Consider the following 20,256-nt stretch of genomic DNA (forward strand, 5'->3'; position numbering starts at 1 on the left):
AATCCCAGTGCTGACAAAAATCCATGCAGAAAGAGAAAGGAGCAATGAAAAGATTTGGGTAAGACTCAATTGAAACAGTAATGATGATGCATAGACAAAGCAAAACAACTGTTTCCATAGATCGCAGAAATCACACATTCAGACTATGAAAAGCTTAGAGCATTTCGTCAGATATTCCGCCGGAAATAATAGACAACAAGCTTCAGGTTTGGGGCTTCCACATGACTCCCAACTGATTCGCTGAGTCTCAAATCTCCAAGGGAATAAACAAATGCTTAACATGTTTCATCTTCCTAGGGAAACTGAGAATAGGATAAATTTTTTACTCCGCTTGCCAATTTCTTCTAAGCAATGTTTGATCAAAATATACCACGTCACCTCATTAGGTACAAAAGTTATTTCCCGAATGTGGCCCCCCTGCAGAAACCATTAGGCTGTCGTGTCTCACAGTGTTGGATGCCATACCTTGATGAATCACATACCTTACAAGCGAGTACTTCTTGTATTGCACTATCCTTAAAAAAGCATGGCATCCTCTAAATCTAATAACAATATCACATTATAGTCCTAAGGATTCATCCAGCTTATCAACCTTGCACAAACCAAATATTAGAGTATTAAATGTAAAGATGTCATGTTTGCATTTTTTGCTTGACATGTCACCAAGAATGTCCATAGTTCTTTCCCATCCTTGCATAAAGCACATATTAGGGATTATCAAAGAACACTAAGGCTGATACAAGCTACCAGTTTCTCCAACACAACATCATAGGATTTATATGTTGATTCACAAGAATAAACATTCTTCATATCCAACAACATCCTAGAAGCATGACGGGGCAAACTAGCTTTCTCATAAGATTTCATAATACATGTGACGAGGGACTATCTAAAATGATACCTTCCTCTTTCATCTGCAACCACAACCCATGGCTTCCCTAAGCTTATGGATCAAAGTAAACATTGAGGTTAAATGGTCTGAGCAATCGTTCGCATTCGGTGCCATGTATTACCAGAATACCTAGGAAATCCAGATGGAGAAAGGATGAAATAAGGGTTTTCAGGCAAAGAATGCAGGGTTTTGCTCACATGAGTTGTGAGCTTGGCTCTTTCAGCATTAGTGTTCATGAAGAACTCGAAAATCTGCCCAAAGTTTAACTCAACTCAAATATTAATTTTTCATCATTGCAACTCGTCTTTCAGTACCTTAAAACACCGGAGCTTCGATTTTCTGATCGTTTCCGTCGCCATATTTGAGAAAGTTTAACAGAACCGAATTAAAAGATAAAATTGAAAGTGGGTTGTCAATGTCGTGTCGTACCATCGCGGGAGCTTGTGGGAGTCCGATCGAAATGTACTTTTGTTTTTAATTAAATATTGAAACGACCCAGTTTGATGAATTCCGGTTCCCCCCCTTTTTTTTTCAACGTACATCTAGTAATTGGGATCATTGAATTAGGGTTTGAATAATTTATTATTGGTCTAATAAATGCATTGTTTTTTTTAATCAGAAACAAATTTCATTAGATGAAATTAGTATACAAGGCCAAGCCACAAATATAAGCTGCAAAAGAAACGAGCCCCAAACTTAAACTATCATAGCTAATTATATTGATTCTATTTCTTGCTGAATTAATAACTTGAGCATTAGAAGAAGCTCATAATTGGACGGCAGGAGGCCTAGCATTATAGTTGCCTCCCCAAGTAGCATCCTCTGCTGCAATAACAGGAAGAAAAATTAATTCCATTTTCCCTTTGTAACCTCCTACGAGTGTGAATTTTAATGAAAATTACTTTCTAATTGAGGATCCAATAGAGAGAGACAGGTTCAGGTACTTTACTTACCAGTTGCATGAGGCTTGTAAGATTCTTGCAGTTGCCTTAATCCCATTGCAGAGGCCAAGAAGAGCATGAAACTCAAGAGAACCACCTCCCAGAGAAAAAAACTTTTCCCGGTAGCCATTTCTTGATATACAAATCGTGTTCATATGTTTTACTTTTATAGGCGCGAATAGGCTCCTTAATCATTGGCATCAGCTTTCATTGCAAGCGTGAGCCATTCTTTTCAAGTCCGATTCGACAATTCTAAAGTGGATTGGTCTTTGCGAGCAATTATAGAGTTGGAGAAACAGGAAAACTGATATATTTCCTTAATTTGACCAATTCAATCAGTTTACATGTTATATTCTTATTAACATCCATATAAGCTTAGTTAAGTTTAATCGGGTGATTAAAAAGAATATTATAAGGCTATAAAATGCATGATTTCATATGGAAATAAGTTTAATAATTATTTAATTAAATATTTATATTTAAAGTTATACGTAATTATATATAAATCTCAATAAAAATATCTAACGGTTGCAAATTCCAACTACGTGTACAACTGAATGCCCTGTAAAATATTTGCTTTGGTTTTTAGTTGTATGATGAGTGATGATAAATTTATTTATTGAAGTTTGATATGTCGGCTGCGAGTCCAGCCACTATTGTATTTCCTCTCTTATTCAGTTCCACTTCCACCGCCTGCCAACATCGCACCCACTAAGGGAATTTGTAATTCTGAAATTCAGTACTAATCAACCCAAGTACTAATTGCATTTCCAGTTCAAAAAAAGAATATTTATTTGTTTAGTCACCGAAGATTCCGTTTCTATTTCAGATTTGTCCTTCATTTTTAACTTTTATTTTTTTATTTTAGTACAATTTTTTAAAAAAAAAATCATTAGTATGTTAATACTTTATGGGTAGCTTGCTATTCAATTTGACCATTTTATTGTTAGAAAATTTTAATTTAACTCTTTTTTATCTAAATTAACTTAAAAGTTTTAATTTAATTTCAATTTAATTTAAAATGTTAAATTCATAATCAAGAAATTTAATGTGAAAACTAAGAAATTAAACATTCTTATTTTTTTATGTAAATCAAGAAATTTAGTCTATAAAATCTGATGTGACAATTGTTTACATAGGAAAACTATTCAGATATAATACATAGATAATGTTATATCAAGAGCTTCAACGCTTCACAAAAATACACATTTTGATTGTGCATGGTGGAAGCTACCCACTTAGCCAGGCAAGAATTGCAGAACAGGCAGTAGTTAAGATCTCTTATTAGTTATTGCACCAGAATCATATTAGATTTTAATAGCCAATCAGGTACGTTGGCCATAATTGCCTCCATGTGGGTCATCTAGAGGCGTATAATCTGCATCAAGCATCCTGGCATTCTTCTCTGTATACCAACCAAGACTACAAATTAATATCATGTCATTTAAATAATTAAATTTATAAGCACCAACAGATTAAAAATTATAATACCTGTGACTAGAAGCCTGGCATTCCTTATCTGATGCCTAGATGCAGCAGCAGAGGCCAGGAGTGCCAGCACGAAGATGAAGAGAATCACCCACAAGTACAAAACCTTCTTACAAGCCATTAATTCTTGTCGGATCACAAGCACATATCTGAGCTGCTGTGCTGAGCTGTGTATATATACACATGTCTGGCTTTAGTTGAGACAATATTTTCGGCTGAACGCGTTGATTTTTACGGTATGTGTAGAGGAATGTGTCATGCGTACGCGTATAGCTTTTTAATTTATGGATTTCATTTTCACACTTGGGAAATTATTTTGATGCATTTAATTTAGATTTGGTTCAGTGAAAAAATCATGTAATTATCAGTGGCATGGACGGAAAGGAAAGCTGTTGATATTAATCATTACAACTTTGGACTTGACTTTGTAAACGTGCAAGTCATGGCCGTCCTTATACAATTATTTCTAATTAAATAATGTTAATATAAATTAATTTTACTTTTTTATTTCAAGTTTTATTGTTACTATGACACTTGAAAATATTAATAGAAATTATTGAAAACTTTTGAATTATTATAAAAGTTATTTATATTTTCTTAAAATTTTGATATATTAGTATAACATGTCTTGTGAGCATGGCTAGTTTCTGTAATATCGTTCAAGAGTTATTACAAATTTCTTTAAACCAAGTGACAGGATTGAACCACTAGGATTTAGTGACGCTCACACGGATTTAGAGACAGGATTCAACCACACGAAATCAAGCCAACCATGAAGACTGGACCACTATTACTAAAACACGACATGTTGCAAAGACAAAGCAGGAACTGAGCCACTAGTATTATTGCACGACATTTGAGTTGTTCTAAATCCGTAAGTTTCCCAAGCCGAGAAAGTCTTTCTCTAGTAAGCATATTATTTCTCAAATACCAAAATAAGTCCCGTTCAAGATATTCTTGCCCAAAGCTTAACCGTTGAAGTCTAGTGCAGTCGCCTATGTGATATGGAATTGGTCCTCTCAGCATGTTCATGGAGAGATCTACAGAGAGTAAGGCTATATAGTTCTGCAATTTCCGCTTGCACCTGAACTGAAAGCCTGTTATCTTTCAGGCTTATAGACAACAATTTGGATAATTTTCCGAGTTCAACTGGTATTTCCTGGAAGTTTTGATTGGCAGAAAGATCAAGCACTGCTAGCCGGTTCAGCTGACTAATCTCAACAGGGATTTTGACACCAAGCAGATTCCCATCCATTCTGAGAACTGTCAGCTTTTGGCATTGCCAGTTTCTATTGATAAATAATTGTATTAAGGCTGCCTCTTGGATTCAATATTGTCTTAGCAAGATTTGAGAGCAGCACCAAGTATACATGCACTACGTGTTGATGCAATATAAGCTCCAATGTAATGAGATGTATTAGTTTAGTATTTGAAGTCCCGTATTGGTGGATGTCAAATTCTTTTATTCCGTAATAAATATCTGGTATGGTTCATTCTTCAACGTACTTCTTCAAATAAACAGGAATTTAACAGGAATGTAAAGATCCTGACAAACCAGTAGCCTGGCAGAATTATTACAGCAGAGCTCGCTTGCTCTTATTATGATGTATGAGATATCCATCAAGCATGGAGGTGCTAAAGAAAGATAAGATGACAAATAATTTATTCATTGACTACCAGGATTTTAATAGTTTCCATCCCAAGGATCATCTGATCGTTGACGCCCTCCTCCAGCTTTAAGCCCCACAAGCTGTACCCTCTTCTCTTCATCTGAAAGATCGATGCATGTCTTAGGGAAAAAATTTATGTAACTTCAAATTGTCTGTGCCAGGAAACTGCAATTTAGATCAATCTAAATGAATGGATCACGCCTTTTCCTATTTATCTGAGATTTCATTTGCAAAAATGTGCATGTTGTTCAAGTTTTTGTGGGGACTCAGAGACAACTTCTGAAGAAAATAAACGTAGAAGAGGCTTATTTATGATATTCCAAAAAAAAAAAAATGAAGTGTACTACTTTTTTTTTGTTTTTTGAAAAACTGTTGAACATTCAATTTATTCCAGATGCCTAGGTTTTTTTTGTTTCTTTTTTACTGAAAGGAGGATTGATATTAGAGTTTTTTTTTTAAACTATAAATTTTAATTTCAATTAAAACATTAATTAAAAAAAATAAGTAATCTAAATTACGGCAGAAGCCCAAAAAAACTCAAGAAATGCTCAAATAACTAAGGGGGTGTTTATCTTAGACTAACTTATAAACTTTAAAAATAAAATAAACCCTAGTTTATAAGCTCTAAAAATAATATGACTCATTTGTATATAACATTTTTCAAATTTATATGTTCAACTTATAAATTAAAAAAAATAAATTATGAAAAACTGAATTTTTATTTTGGTGCTTATAAATATTAAGTTTATAAGTTAATTTGACTAAACAAATCACTATATTGCTTTTAATTTTAAAAACTTCACTATATACCTTATATAATATCTTTTTTAATAATTTTAATAATAAATATATTCTACTACTTACCGAGTCAATTTTTATAATTTTAAGCCAATTTTTATAGGTTAGCTAAATATCCTCCAAACTAGGAAAGACTATATCCATATAAAAACTAATGACTAATCCTCCTTAAAAGAAAAAAAAAACCGAGCTTGTGTTTGGATGCGTAATTATGGAGGGACGAGAAATTAAAAATGAGAAATGAAAAGAAATAGGAATACGATATTTTTTTTATTTGGATACAATTAGAATAGGGATCTATTGAATGAGAATTGTAAAAATACTATCCTACCCTCATAAGTTAAGAAAAAGACGCTTTAAAATAATGAGAGCATTAAGTATTTTAATACAAATTAATCCTATTTTTTTTTCTATTTTTCACTAATTTAGAGAAAATATTTTAGACTAAATACAACCGGTTGAGAAATATAAATTACCCACTTTTCTCTCAATTTCTTTTTTTTATTTATTATTATCTCTTTTGATTGATGTCCAAACAAGAGAATTTAAAAACATTAAATTTCTTTTATTTTTTCCTCTTCATTTCCTTGATCCATAAGAATAATTTAATATTCATATCCATGCTATTTAGGCTTAACGCATTCAGAATTAACTAAAAATTATTATTTATTTAACAACTTCTAAAACTCATTCTCATTAGCTATATTTTATAAAATAAATAAAAACATTTTAGTTATTACTAGAAATTTTTCTAGAGTCCATTAGCAGTCTGTTAAAAACTTTATCATGAGTACTATCCTGCACATAATAGATGAAGAGGTATAAAGACTTACTAGGCATAAAATGCTTAGAAGAAAATGGCCTCAGCTCCCTTGTTGCTGCTTGTGAAGTAAGCAAAAGCATAACAAAGAGAACCCCCAAAATAATGAAATACTGCTTGAATGCCATGGTTTTCTCCCTTTTTAGCTGATACAACCATCACAACGTCTAGGACGAAATATATAGTACCATAGCCTTTTTGCTTTCCCTTCTTAGATTAGAGCCCCAATAATTGACTAATATTAGGCTAGCGGAAATTCCTCGAGCCAGAATCTGACTTGTTCAAGCCTTCAAGGCATCACTGTAAATGAACAAGAAAAGACCAGGACTGCTGACCTCATGCCTTTAAGTTCAAGCAATGCACTTTCTAATTGTGAATGCCCCCATTTTAGGTCCACTAAGGCTTTTCATTGTGCAAACATACCTACTCTCTTTCCCTGGCCAATGAGACCGATGCTAAATTCTTGAAATTGATCAAATGTAGGCCAATTAAACCCAAGCTAATTCCTGATCTATACGCCCAGTCTATGACTTCTCAACTCTAGAATTCAAGTGACCCAGTCTATTGGACGCAAGCTCAGTTATTAACTTTGTACGCCTCCACTAAAATTCATCCGTGTACCCAACTCATCAAACTGCATAATTTTCTTTCATCTAAATTATGTCAATGTTGATCACAGAAATAATTCGATGAACAGAGCTCCATGTTTTCATTTCATATATCTACTAGCATTAACATACAATATATTATTATTTAGTACAAAATTTACAGCTTAACATACATCTACAAAATTAACATTACATTACCGGGCAACGAACAGATCGTCATGCTTCACGGCCCAGTCTTCAATTGACAACCTCTGCAACAAACTATCTGAACAAGCAATTTAGAAAGGGAAGGAGAAGCCAGACAGAGGGTATGTAAATGGTAAAGGTAGTCTTATTTTTGCAAATTGATGTAAAATAATGCAGCCAGCCTAGGATGTCTGACAAAAATGTCAATTTATTAGAAATTTCATTCTCTATCTCTTACTTTGGCATAATTCATTTTGCAATAAAAGAATTCAAATTTATTTTTACAAAACTATGCATGGTGTCAACTTATTTTAAACTGAAATTTTTTTTAAGTTAAAAAGACTTGAATTTTTTTCATTCCAAACAAGAAAATTGTTGGAAAATAAATCAATTGAGTTGAATTCTTGCAAAATTCTTAATTCCAAATGGAGGATATGTGATCAGCAATATCACACTAGGGCTCTTACACGAATGTTTTTACCACTTTTAACCCTATCCCTATGTAGGATCACAAATCCCCCAAATGAACACTAGACATCATAGTGGAATTTTACAAACTATAACATTTGAAACATGAATTCTAAAATGCGGAATTTTGTGTTACTACTGGCATATCAATAGCAGCATGCAGGACAAAGAAAAAGGGTGTAAGAGAAGACTCAAAGTATATTGTGCTTAAAATAAATGAAATATCAGGAAATTATTTGTTGTTCCTTGTTATCACCCAAATTTGTTTGCTTCAACTCTTGATATTCAGCCGCTAAACTATTTCCTTTGCCATTAAATGCACAAAAAAGGAAAAGAAATTCATAGGACCTGTCTTCCCTAAAAAGAAAATCATTGAACCTGAGAATGTGGAAAGTGAGCTTTGATCATTCTCCCTTTGTTCTGTGTATGGCTTAAATCAAGAGCCGCATCAACCTGTCAACAGCATTAATAACTAAGTCCTTTGCAAATCATTCGCATGATAGTTTTATTCCAAAAATGTGTCAATTATGAGACCAAATAAAAATTTAATAAAATTATTGTTTGAAGTAGTCTGTTATGAAAAGAAACATTAAAGTTTACTTTCTACACATTTCAGTTGCCTTTAAATTCTCCTCAACAGTATCTCTGTAATGCAATTTAGAATTGTACAATAATTTTCCAAACAGATACATTTTTCCTTTTCCTTTCATGTACCTTTGCATAAGAATTTTTTTTTTCTTTTTCAGCATACCTTTATGTATGAACTTTGATTAGACTTGAACTTTGAAAATATAAAGTAATCATAATTTAACAATAAATCCAATGCGTACAAGGGTAAAAAGGATTAGAAGCAGTTTTTATAAAAGCCCAGTAATCAAGCAAATCCCAGTAAAGCATACCTCATCCAGGATATAATATTGGAGTTGGCTTGAAGAGAAGCAGTGCCAAGATTAGAGAAAGGGTGAGCAGAGATCGTTGACCCCCACTCAGTTCTGACAATGATTGTTTCCAAACACCTCCAAATGCAACACGAACCTCCAGACCATCCAGAAAATTGCAACCTTCAGGAGGTTCAAGCTTTGCCATGGTTCCAGGTAACAGGGTAGAAAAAATGGATCCAAAGTCGCTGATAAATAAAAATTTGGAAGAGCAATTATGTTCAAGTTTTCTGAAATAAAAAATTATAGCATGCATAACAAGCCTGAATAACATGAATGATTGGCTAAAAGGGGGAAAATCTAGCATATATGAAGAAAGAAATATAACATACTTGTTAATTTTAACCCAAGTAACTTTGAGAGTTTCCTTCTTTATCAATCAAGCTCTTAGATCACTTTCTTGATTTAGACTTGTCATTCTAGTTGAACACAACATGTTAATTTTAACCCAAGTAACTTTGAGAGTTTCCTTCTTTATCAATCAAGCTCTTCGATCACTTTCTTGATTTAGACTTGTCATTCTAGTTGAACACAAAATTAGCAAAGCACAAGGGTAGAAAGTAAAGCTACAATCATGTTCATGCACATTCAAGGTAAAATACCTCAATGATATTTTTCTTGGTCATTAGATCATGGTACTCATCCTCTGCTTTCTCAAACATTGCCATAACTTTCTCATTCACCCCTTTCTCAAGGCTTTTCATAAGGGTTTAATATATACATATATATATATCAACCTTTTGGTGCTAAGTCCAAAAAAAGGTATAATTTAGCAATAGAACACCTAGAACACAAGCATAGGCCACCTTTTCAGTCAGAATCAAAATTGCTGAACAATAAAATGTGTAAAAAAGGAGTAATACTAACAGCAACTACAACATTTAAAGCTTTCAAAGTCACACGACCTGATTGTTCGGCTTGCAACTGCTCAAGTTCTTCCCTTGCTTTACAAGGATCATGGGACATAAAATCATAATCTGTCCCACTTCTTCCAAATAGTTGTTTCTCAGAAGCACTCCAGGGATGCTTCTGTTATGAATAGAGGATGAGTAGACTGAAAGGAGATGAGCTGACTGTAATGGCAGAGCGGTTATTCTGTTACAACTAACTAGTAGGAATTAGTATAAATAGGAGAGTTGTACTTGTATCAGGCATTCCAAAAGTTAATAACAAATACAGAATTCCTTCTTTTTTCTATTCTTCTATTCCTTCTCTCCTTTCTTTCTCTATCTCCTCCCTAATTTCTGTTCTTTTCTGTAAGCAAGAATCTGGTTTCATAACAGCTTCTCAATTAATTTGTCCACCTTCGTAGAGCAATCTCTCCGTTCCACTTCCATTCTTTTCACCTATTCCAGCAATTGAAAGTGCAAGTTTTAGCAACTCATGTTGGCAAGTATGCATACAAGACTATAACCAAATTACCTCATTTTCTAGCCTCTTCCTCTCAAGCTTTGTCCCACCAATTTTATGTTGAAGTTTTTGCTGCTCCTTCAGAATGCTACTAATTTGAGAATCACATTCCTTCATCTTTTGAAGGATCAAATCTAGCTCAGATTGAGCCTCATCATGATTGTTACGAATTGAAAGTTTGAAACAACCTGAAAAGGGGACATGCATTATGATAACTTCAAACCAAAGAACTTGCCAAAGATTATATCCAAGTTTACCTTGGCTTTTTGCTCCTCTACTTCCAAATTGAGATGGTTAATTTGCATTCTCAAGGAACTTAATTGACTCTCCATAGATGTTTGTTCTTTAATGACAGCTTCCCGTTCCATAATAAGTCCTTCTCTTTCATTCTCATGCATCTATTTGCATAAAAAAAATACCTGAGATATTAAAATGATATTTGGGAAAAGCAATCAAGCAAACCAACAAATATAACTAAAGCTGTAGAAAAATGTTTTCCACTTCCCTCCATTTGACAGTGTTCTTTTCTCCTTGAGCTGTCCCAAAAGGAAAATTACATTATTAATAAGCATATGCAAGTGATATATTACATTATTAATGATGTATGTAATGGAATTGTTGATGAGACAAACATGCATTGTGTTTGCAGAAAATTTTGCAATTTTGTTTATAAAGCAAGTCCCATCCCAAATCCCCACATGTAATGAGGATAGTTTGAAAGAATAATACTGAATATACAGGGTGGCAAACTGGCAATACATTAATTGCACCATATATATCTTTAAACTTGCAACTGTGACACTGTTTGTGAGATTGAGGGACTACAAGATAAGATGGTGAGACAAACAAACCTGAATTTGAAAATAGGTATTCACACCAAAAGCATGGAAAACTTCACATTTGCCACAATGAAGTGTTTACCATGTAAAGAAAAAGAAAAGTTGTAACACTTTAAAAATCTAAACGACTATGTTATATCTAGTAAGCTTAGCAACATCAAAAACTACCTTGAGATCCTTTGAAGCTAACTGCACTTCATATTTTATAGCCTTGATTCTTTTCTCCAAGTCTTTCAACCTGCCTTCTCGATTATTATCATGATCTAACCCTTTGTTTGGATTGAGGGAATTGGAGAGAAGAGAAAAGAAAAGAAATTCAACACCCGTTTCTCTTGTTTGGACGAAAATTAGGGAAGAGAAAAGAGGAGAAAGAAAGAGAAGGGAGGAGAAATTTGATGTGCCAATTTCCCTCCATTAACCCGAAATATGGAGAAATAGAAATCACTATATACTATTAGTGTTAAAATTACTACCCTTTATGTCATGTGAAAAGAAAACCAAAACTTAATGACAATAAAGTAATTTTATTGGGAAAGAAATTTTATTTCTCTTCCACGTCAAAAAAATGCAAAAGAAATTAAATTTCTTTCCTTTTCTCTTCATTTCTCATCTTTAATTTCTTCTCAGTTCCATTGCATAATTAAGGACCCAAACAGAGGGCAAGTCTTTCAGTCTGCCTTCAGAGTGCAGAGAGCCATTCCCTCTAAATTGAGAAACGGGAAGGAAGATGCTTGATTTTCTCTTTGAGACGGGCCAGGCTTGCTCTAATTGGATCTATCCGACCACTATCGGGCATTACAATGCTCAATGAGATGAAAGCCTGAGGAATGGGTGTGGCCCAAGCTCAGCCCATCCATCTTTCCATCTTCTTCTAGGCCAAATATCTACTCTTTCGGCTTAAATAACAACAATTTATAAGAACTCAGAGAACAATGATAATAAGAAAAGATGAATGGGTTGATTGATAATAGGACGCGGCAACGATGGTTGGGTCCATCGACGAAGAACAGGCCCAGTTGGGTGAACAGCGACTGATAACGGAAGGTTGGAAAAATATAAGCAACTAGTTGAGCTTCATTCAATTGAAAATTCAAGGGAACAGTAAATTTATTGCAAAAACGCAATAAAGATGGAACAAATTTGCGTAATGGACTGTGAGAATGAACAGTAAAGGAATCGATTAAATCACACAAAGCATAGTTACTTGCCCACAGTCGTACGCCAACATCTCTGGCAGCTTCTTTATGAAAATTAAATTCATATCATTTCTTATATGATTTATTCTAAATCTTTCTTTTAAAACTTGGATATAGTAAATCCCTGTTGGGACCATGTGAAAGGAATTTGAAGTGAAATCACATGCAAGTTTCAATTTCGCGTAAGAATACCTCGGTACGAAGGCAAGCATTGGTCAAATACAATACTTGATTGGCCAAATGACTAGGCAATTCTCTTTCAAAGCCTGGTAGCAAATATCAAAGTTAAAACAGCTTAATTTGTAGAATCTCGGCGAAATCCTTCAATACAACTACAATTTTCGAAAGCTCCATATTTATATAGCATAATTTTCCATGTCAATGCAAATCAAATACACACTATATTAGTATAAACTTCAAGCTAAGCAGTAATATTAAGGTTCTGCAGCGAAGAAAGAGGAGGAAGCGACTTCCCGACTGGTCGGACCTCCGTCTTGAAGAGAAGAAAACAGAGCTTGTCCACTGAGAAATACAAAAAACCGCCACTCGCGTGAGTAACAAATGATCCAAAACTCTGGCCTATAACGCAGTGCCATGCCGGCCCATACACTGTATCAAACTCCTGGAACAAAAGGAAATAAACTAGTTTCAATTGAAAGATAGCTCAATTAGATTTTTGACAAATTAATTAGATTTAAAAGAAGAATTACAGAGTTGCAAGAGAAGCAAAATTTTCTAATGGAAGCAGCATGATTTTTTTTCTTAAGACCTATCAAGTATCATTAATTGTGAGCCCCATTTTATCAAATAGAAGGCTCTAAGTTCTATAACAGACCACTGCTTAGCCATTGAACGGGTAGCCTTTCAAAGTTGGAGACTTGGTTGAAGAAAAAATTTCTCACTCGTATGTCCATTGCTTACCTTCTTGAGACACATGGCAATACGAGTAGGATTGGGCTTCTTCTCAAGATTTGCGTCAAGGACAGCTCTGGTGCGCTGAAATGCTCGCTCCTGCATTGCGCCCGACATATCGGCCGATCTCAGCCGTATGTTCAAATGAACGGTTAGTGCGGCTAGCTTCGCTTGATTGGTCGTTGCCCTCACCATGGGTGGCACCGGTAACATGCGCATGGGGGGACACTGCATCTGCATCTGCATCATTCTTCTGCTCCTTGCCAGCCTCGTCCTCCTGCTCCTCCCATGCTCCGTTTCTGGTCTCTCCATGAACTGAAACTAGTCCAAGCCTTAGAGGAAAAGAGAGAGAGACAGGAGCTTTTTATAGGGAGAGACGGATTTGGTGAGTAGCACGAGCAGATATATTTCAAGTTTCAACTTTGAACTTTGACCGGGAAAGCTTGTATTAGTTTGCTTATTCTGATTGTGAAAGAGACAAATGAGAACAGCTCCTTTTTTTATTAATGTTTTTGACGCAAAATAAGAAAGTGGGAGACTGCTAACTATTGCTGCTCCTGCTGCTGCTACAGTACCACAGCCACAATAAATAATAGACCGTGGCTCGGGAATCGGGGGGATTCGAGGCAGTCATCTAGCTTAGCTTGTTGGCTCGGGACTGAGATTTCCAAAATTAGATTGATATACCATTTGTAGGCTAACTTCAACATTATTAGCCACTACCCATTATTGACCACCCCCAATCATTGTCTTGTTTTTCTCTTTCTGTTTTGCCAATTGGGAAACTGCAGTATAGGTCAGTCCGCAAAGCAACTGTACGAATTCCGAGTTACAGGAGACACCGCAAAATAAGCATGTCCATCAATGATACAAGAAGACATCATGTGCTTGAAATTAACAACATAAATATGCAAATCGATATCAGGTCTACATAGAGGAAACTAGATAGCAGCCATGACGTGTTGGTATTATAACATCAAGGCAGTGAAGGTTCAAAATATGAACACAACAATACTTGCCAAAAGGTGAACTTCCTCTATCCAAAAAAGTATCATCACCGGCAAAGATTCCTGTATAAAGATATTATCATAAGGCTAAAACAAAGTCAGTTTTCAAATGAAATTGCTTGTGAGTAGAATTTTGTGTAATGTAACTGGCCGATATATATTCACAAAGCCTGCATTTCTAAGCTCGTGCCTTTTTCAGAGGCTGGTTCAGAATCCCAGTGGTTACTGGTGGAGTTCATCTCTTTAACAGGGGGAGGATTGACAAATGGCCATTGGCATGACAAAGTTATCTGATAGGCGCTCCTTCATCTCCCTCTACTCCTGGCAGAAAGCACACCAGTGCATGCAGCAGTACAGCATACATGGATCACAAGGCGGGTTCTGCAGTCAACAAGATATCAAGTTATATTGCAGCATACTTAACGCTCCGCTTTTCTTGAAAATACTCGACTCTTGCTTCGAGCCTCCATTAATAACCAACTGCAATATCATGCAAAGTTAGTAGTAGCCTGCACAACAGGTGTATGCTAGATTAATTTGTGGGGATGGAATCCCATTATATAAGCCAACCATTGTAAATTGCAACAAATACAAAATTTATCCGATTCAATCTGATCAAACAGCCAATGGTTATCACCAGATTAGAATTTTCTTATTGAAAATGCTGCTTACACAGCCATCAATTAACATCCACCACAATCATTTGAAGTGCATCATGCTAATCAGGCGGCAAAATATAAGTTGCAGCATGAAGTTAATTGCATTAGCGTAGTTGGCTGGCTGCATACTTTTGCTTGTCCATAACAATAACTAATATGACACCAATATGTTATTACTAAAAAGAATAACACAAAAAAAAGGACAATCAGCATTCTCTTCATCTCTCTCCCACATGTTGGGTGGAGTCTGGCTGTCAGCAGGCTGATGGATGGGTATACATGGAAATTCTTTGAAGTTCTTAGCTCTAACACAAAACTCTCCCCTGTACCAACTCCTAAAACCCCCATATTTACAACCCTCAAAAACTAGCTAATTCTATTAAATATGCAAGGAATCAAAGCACTAATCCTCTGAGCATCCACCAAATATGCATATACTGTTCTTTTATACCCGCATGAGAATTTAAAGGATTCACATAGCGTGGAAAAACATAACAATGGGTTATTCTTTTTTTTTTTTAAAAAAAAAATCAGGGGTACCTTCAGGTGATATTTCCTCTGTAATGATTGCCCGAACAAGACCAGTGTATATGCCAGCACCAAGCAAAAAAGTAAATCCTCGTAAATTAGAAATGTTGTCCTTGAGCCAACACCATGGAAGATTGTTGTTGCTGCTGCTAGTCCTATTCCACCTCCAACATAAATGGCATTGCAAATGCATGGTCTACTCCAACTGTCCAAAAGGCAATGTCTCTCAGGCTTTCAACATTTTGCTCAAATAAAACACAAGGACAAAAACGTCCAGTCCAGACTGTGGAGTTTTGAATGAAGAAATTGTAGTTAATCACAGTTTACATGGATTACCAATTACAGCATATAAATCGAACCTGGAGACACAACTGTTGAAAGAATGAAGAAATAAAGGAGAGCCAACGACAGACAAGAGGACGTTAGGAAATGATATCCATTTTACTGAGGAAGAGTTAAAGATATGACCACCTTTCCACACCTCACCAAGAACTGGAGTGAAAAAAATTATGTGCCCTATTCTAATTGACAAAGAACAAAAATAATAATCAGCAGAACAAAAAAAAATAATATTAGAACAGTTCAAACACCTTATCTTCTAAAAGTAAAACACAAAAATATAGGAAAAGAAAACTCAACAAATTTTGAAATAGCAAACAGCTTGTTGGTTTATACATTCATAATGATACCAAATACTAAAAAAATACTAAATAATAAATATAAAGAAATAATCCGCACGAATTGGATTTTCTGTGGGACAAATCGAGCGAGATCATCTTACATAATATATGATCAGATATCAAGTTAATGTCTTCAGCACAGTCAAAAAGATCCAGTCTTTCCAAGGTTCATCTGCAGGAGGCTCAGAGTTTTCGGGCAAAGGCTGCCCACACGCAGTGCGCTTGCGAATAGCCAACTGTCAAAATGATATTCATATATTTTAAAGTTCAATGTGCACAGCTCTGGCCCCAAACGGAATATATAGATGGAATTTGATCCGATCCAATTCAACTGGGCTCAGAGAAAATCAGGTATGCTATCTCAAGTGCATATCAGAAATGTTGGAGTCATATCACTGTGAAAACGTCAAAACTTCAATCTCAATATCTTGAAACAAAAATGGCATAACAGAGAGACAAAGAGACAGAGAGACGGAGAGACAGAGAGACATAGAGAAGTTGAAACCTCAGGAACTTTGATAGGCTGATTGAGCTCACCATGCTTAATGTCCTCTGCAGCCGTTCTCTTTAGTCAACTTCGCATATCGTGAGTGCCGACTTGCCTCTGCCATTCTGATCTCACAAACCCAAGATCAAACGCCAGAATAAAAAGCCTCCCTTATTGGGTCTCTGAGAAAATCCAAGAAAATTTAGCCTTGAGCTTCAATACTATGATCTATGACTATGGACTATGTAAATGAGGCAAATCTGCAAATCTAGAAGCTGTCGCTGAGAAGACGTAGCGACTAACATTCATCCATTCTTTGAAACAAAAGAGACGAGGCATAAAGTGCGGCATGACAATTAAGCTTGATATTAGTAACGCATGCGAATGCGTAGAGTGGTCTTTCCTGCACCATGTGTTGACAGTGTTTGGATTTCACGAAAAGTGGATATCTTGGATCATGGGCTGCGTTACTTCAGTCTCCTATTCTCTTCATATCAAAATCAATGGTGAAAGACATGGTTTCTTCATTCCTTCTAGAAACCTTCGACATGGAGATTCCCTATCTCTTATCTTTTTCTCTTTTGCGTTGAAGGTCTATCTCATGCTAATAAGCAATCGTTCTTGCAATGTCTCTCTATTTCTAGACATGGACCTCGTCTCACCCATCTTCTATTTGCAGATGATTCTATCTCTTTGCTAAAGCCTCCACAGATGAAGCTCATAAAATCCAGCATATTCTTGCTAATTTCTCGGCGTGGTTAATATATCAACTTGCAGAAATCAGCAATTCTCTTTAGCCCAAATACTCCCTTGGTGTTAAAAACCCATATTGCTGGTATTCTTCAAATTCAACAATCTGATGTGCGCTATAAATTTCTTGGATTGCCAACTGAAATTCCAAGATCAAAAAAGGAAGTCTTCAATGCTATCAAGGTTCGTATCTCCAATCTACTAACAGGTTGGAAAGAGAAACTCCTTTCTAAAGCTTATAAAGAGGTTCTCGTTAAGTCCGTGGCTACTGATATACTCGTATATGCAATGTCATGTTTTAGATTGACTTCGGATTTTGTCAACAGCTTAATAGTTTGATTTCATGCTTTTGGTGGAGACAGAAGGATGAACGCAAAATTCATTGGTTTTCTTGGAAAGATCTTTGTGCTTCTAAGATGGAAGGGTCTGGAATTTTGTGATCTTGAGAATTTCAAGGATGGCGAATGTTGAAGAATTTACCTCAGCTACTAGAAAAACAAATCAAAACGACTTTGTCCTTAAATATTAAAATTAATCTAAAAAATAATAAAATTCATTATTTTTATTGTAAATAATTTTTATTTTTTATTTTATTATTTTTAACAATTATTAATGAATTTGCCATTAATTCTTAAATTATTTTGGTAAATTTATTAATTTTTTTATTTGTCAACATATTTTAAAATCTATGAATAATCCATATGAAAATTATCAACGGATTTCAATAGAGAAAAGTTATCAATGATGCTCAGAACAATCCATCATAATATGTTGATAATTTCAATTGCAATTACAGTGGAAAAACAAAAACAGTTGATAATCCTTAAAATTTTTACTAGTATTTATATAAAATTTTAAGCATTTGTTAATATTGATATGAACATAATGCTATGAGATAAAAACTCGCTTTTCTCTGCCATGTATCAATGAAAAAATATATATATATAATATAGGAGGAAAAAAAACTAGATTTAATATATTGAAAATAAAATTACTCAACCGTGAAGTTGATTCATCATACAATCATTATGATCACGGATCGTTCAAAGCATGGGAAAATCGCAGACTTTCGATTGATTAACATGATAAGTAAAATTCTTCCATTTCCATTTTCAAGAACTGAACGATTGGACTGCAACTGTTGCTGGGACTTTATCTAAGAGGGCCAATTTCTATACCAACCAGCCCATGCAGAGACCAACCCACTGATACCAAGAGTAACAGCATGGTTACAAAATGGGTTGGGCTCAATTTCCGCCACTCCAATAATCAAGTCTGCAACATTAGCTGCTATAGCCATGAACCTCATCACTCTGTCTGCTCTAATCTTCCGGATGTTGCCTTTCACTTCCTTTGAATCTTCTTCGGAAGAAGCAAGCAGCTTTCTCTCTGCTCTTATTCCATCTCTGATAATAATAAAATCAGCTACAATAAAAAATATATAGCCAAAAGACTCACCAAATGCTGAGATGAAGCTCATCCTTTTAGCCAACTTTGCATCCAAGGTTCCAATTCTTGATAACCAAAGAAAGTGGTCAAAAAAGAAATAGACCATTTCTCCTCCATTAGCAAGAACAGCTAGGAACTTAAAAGTTGGGGTTGAGCCAGGGTTCCTTCTCAGGGCATTGAAGCCAGTGAGAAACCTGCCAGTTCTGAAGGCTTTCCTGCTAAGACCTGATGCAACTTCCCATTGCTTGAATCTCTGAGCGATATCTGGGTGAGCGGCTTCTACATGCCAGTTAACGAGCTTCGACACGTACTGGAAAGTCTTGACAAGCTTGTCTATGCCATCTCTCTTAGCCAAGAAGACAACCAGCTTGTCTACTGTGTCATTCATGGCGGAGGAGAGATGTTAATGGCTGATGCTAAGTATTGGTGATGAGGTTGAGGACGAGTTCATTTGGCTTGGTGGAGAGTTTGAATATACATCCTAAACTGCAGAGGAGAGCCACAGATGCTTGTTCTTTTGGATAATTCCGAAACTGAATCGTGTGGTCGAACCCAGTTTTGCTCCTTTTTACCATTAGTTCGTTTTCTATTTTGTTCTGTATGTCTACGATTGCGGACCCACTTTTGTATTATTCTAATAGAAAGAGGTTATTTCTTTGTTTGTTATAAATTAGAAAACAACATTTTTCATCTCATTATATGGCACAATTTTGTAAATATTTAATAAAATTATTCAGTGAACCAAAAACAAATTACTCATTCTTAAATTTGATTTAGCGTTAGCCTGACGAGATGGCATTTTGATGTGTTAGAGCGGAATGTATGTAGGTCTAGGGATATAAACGTAGGTTCCTGTAAATATTAAAGTCATCAATCTCGAATTTAATTTATATTAATTCATTCCGAATCTGATTTAAAAATTAATTTAAACTATTTAAATTCGTTCTAAATTCGATTATTATTATTATTTAAATAAAATTTAAATTAATTTAATTTTATATATTTTAATTAATAATTTATATAAAAAATATTTTTTATTGGTAATTTTTATTTAAAAAATATTTAAATTTAAATTTTTAAATAAAATATATAAAAATTTTATAAATATTATTATAAAATATATTTTTTATATTAAATTAATTATTTACGTAAACATTTGGACTGTAAATACGCTGTATATAAAATTCAAATTCGATATGAATATTAATTTTTAAATTTAAATTCATTCTAAATTCGATTATAATTATTTAAATTTATTTTATTAATATGAATATTATTTTTTAAATTTAAATTCATTCTAAATCTGATCATAACTATTTAAATTTATTTTATTAGAATTCGATCAAATCGAATGCTAAAAAATTACCTAATCCATTGCCATCCCGTGTAGGCCATCCAATGTTATCCTGAGGGAAAGAGAAGTGGTTGGGTTCATTCCTCTTAGTTTGTCTTAAACTTGATTCATCTTTGGTAGGTACCTGCATGCTGCCCTTGGTATTTACTTTTTCTCCATCACCTAAACACACGCTC

At 34.7% G+C, this 20,256-nt stretch overlaps 2 protein-coding genes and 1 long non-coding RNA gene across 5 annotated transcripts; all 3 read right to left on the reverse strand.

Annotated features, from left to right (window-relative positions):
* Nucleotides 1-1,427: 1,427 nt before the first annotated feature.
* On the reverse strand, nucleotides 1,428-2,043 carry LOC122723902. The gene is made up of 2 exons (XR_006351080.1): nucleotides 1,846-2,043; nucleotides 1,428-1,717 (listed from the first exon to the last, which is right to left on the reverse strand). It is a non-coding gene; the product is annotated as an uncharacterized LOC122723902 (long non-coding RNA).
* Nucleotides 2,044-12,506: 10,463 nt separating this feature from the next.
* LOC110617019 lies at nucleotides 12,507-16,046 on the reverse strand. Of its 3 annotated transcripts, XM_043957910.1 has the most exons (4): nucleotides 15,720-16,046; nucleotides 15,373-15,565; nucleotides 13,176-14,554; nucleotides 12,507-12,876 (listed from the first exon to the last, which is right to left on the reverse strand). In XM_043957910.1, exons 3-4 carry the CDS (start codon nucleotides 13,476-13,478, stop codon nucleotides 12,676-12,678), a joined length of 504 nt encoding a protein of 167 aa, XP_043813845.1. In that variant the 5' UTR covers nucleotides 13,479-14,554; nucleotides 15,373-15,565; nucleotides 15,720-16,046; the 3' UTR covers nucleotides 12,507-12,675. The 3 variants fall into 3 exon arrangements, with proteins under 3 accessions (XP_043813845.1, XP_021615289.1, XP_043813844.1); XM_021759597.2 differs by having other exon boundaries at nucleotides 15,373-16,046; XM_043957909.1 differs by having other exon boundaries at nucleotides 13,176-14,653; nucleotides 15,373-16,046.
* A 2,181-nt stretch (nucleotides 16,047-18,227) lies between these two features.
* On the reverse strand, nucleotides 18,228-19,268 carry LOC110616912 (peroxisomal membrane protein 11B). The gene has a single exon (XM_021759435.2). The coding sequence runs from the start codon at nucleotides 19,112-19,114 to the stop codon at nucleotides 18,434-18,436; it is 681 nt and encodes a 226-aa protein (XP_021615127.1). The 5' UTR covers nucleotides 19,115-19,268; the 3' UTR covers nucleotides 18,228-18,433.
* Nucleotides 19,269-20,256: the final 988 nt, after the last annotated feature.

This window comes from Manihot esculenta, chromosome 6 (genome assembly GCF_001659605.2).
Source record: "Manihot esculenta cultivar AM560-2 chromosome 6, M.esculenta_v8, whole genome shotgun sequence".
In the NCBI taxonomy this organism is placed as follows: domain Eukaryota; kingdom Viridiplantae; phylum Streptophyta; class Magnoliopsida; order Malpighiales; family Euphorbiaceae; genus Manihot; species Manihot esculenta.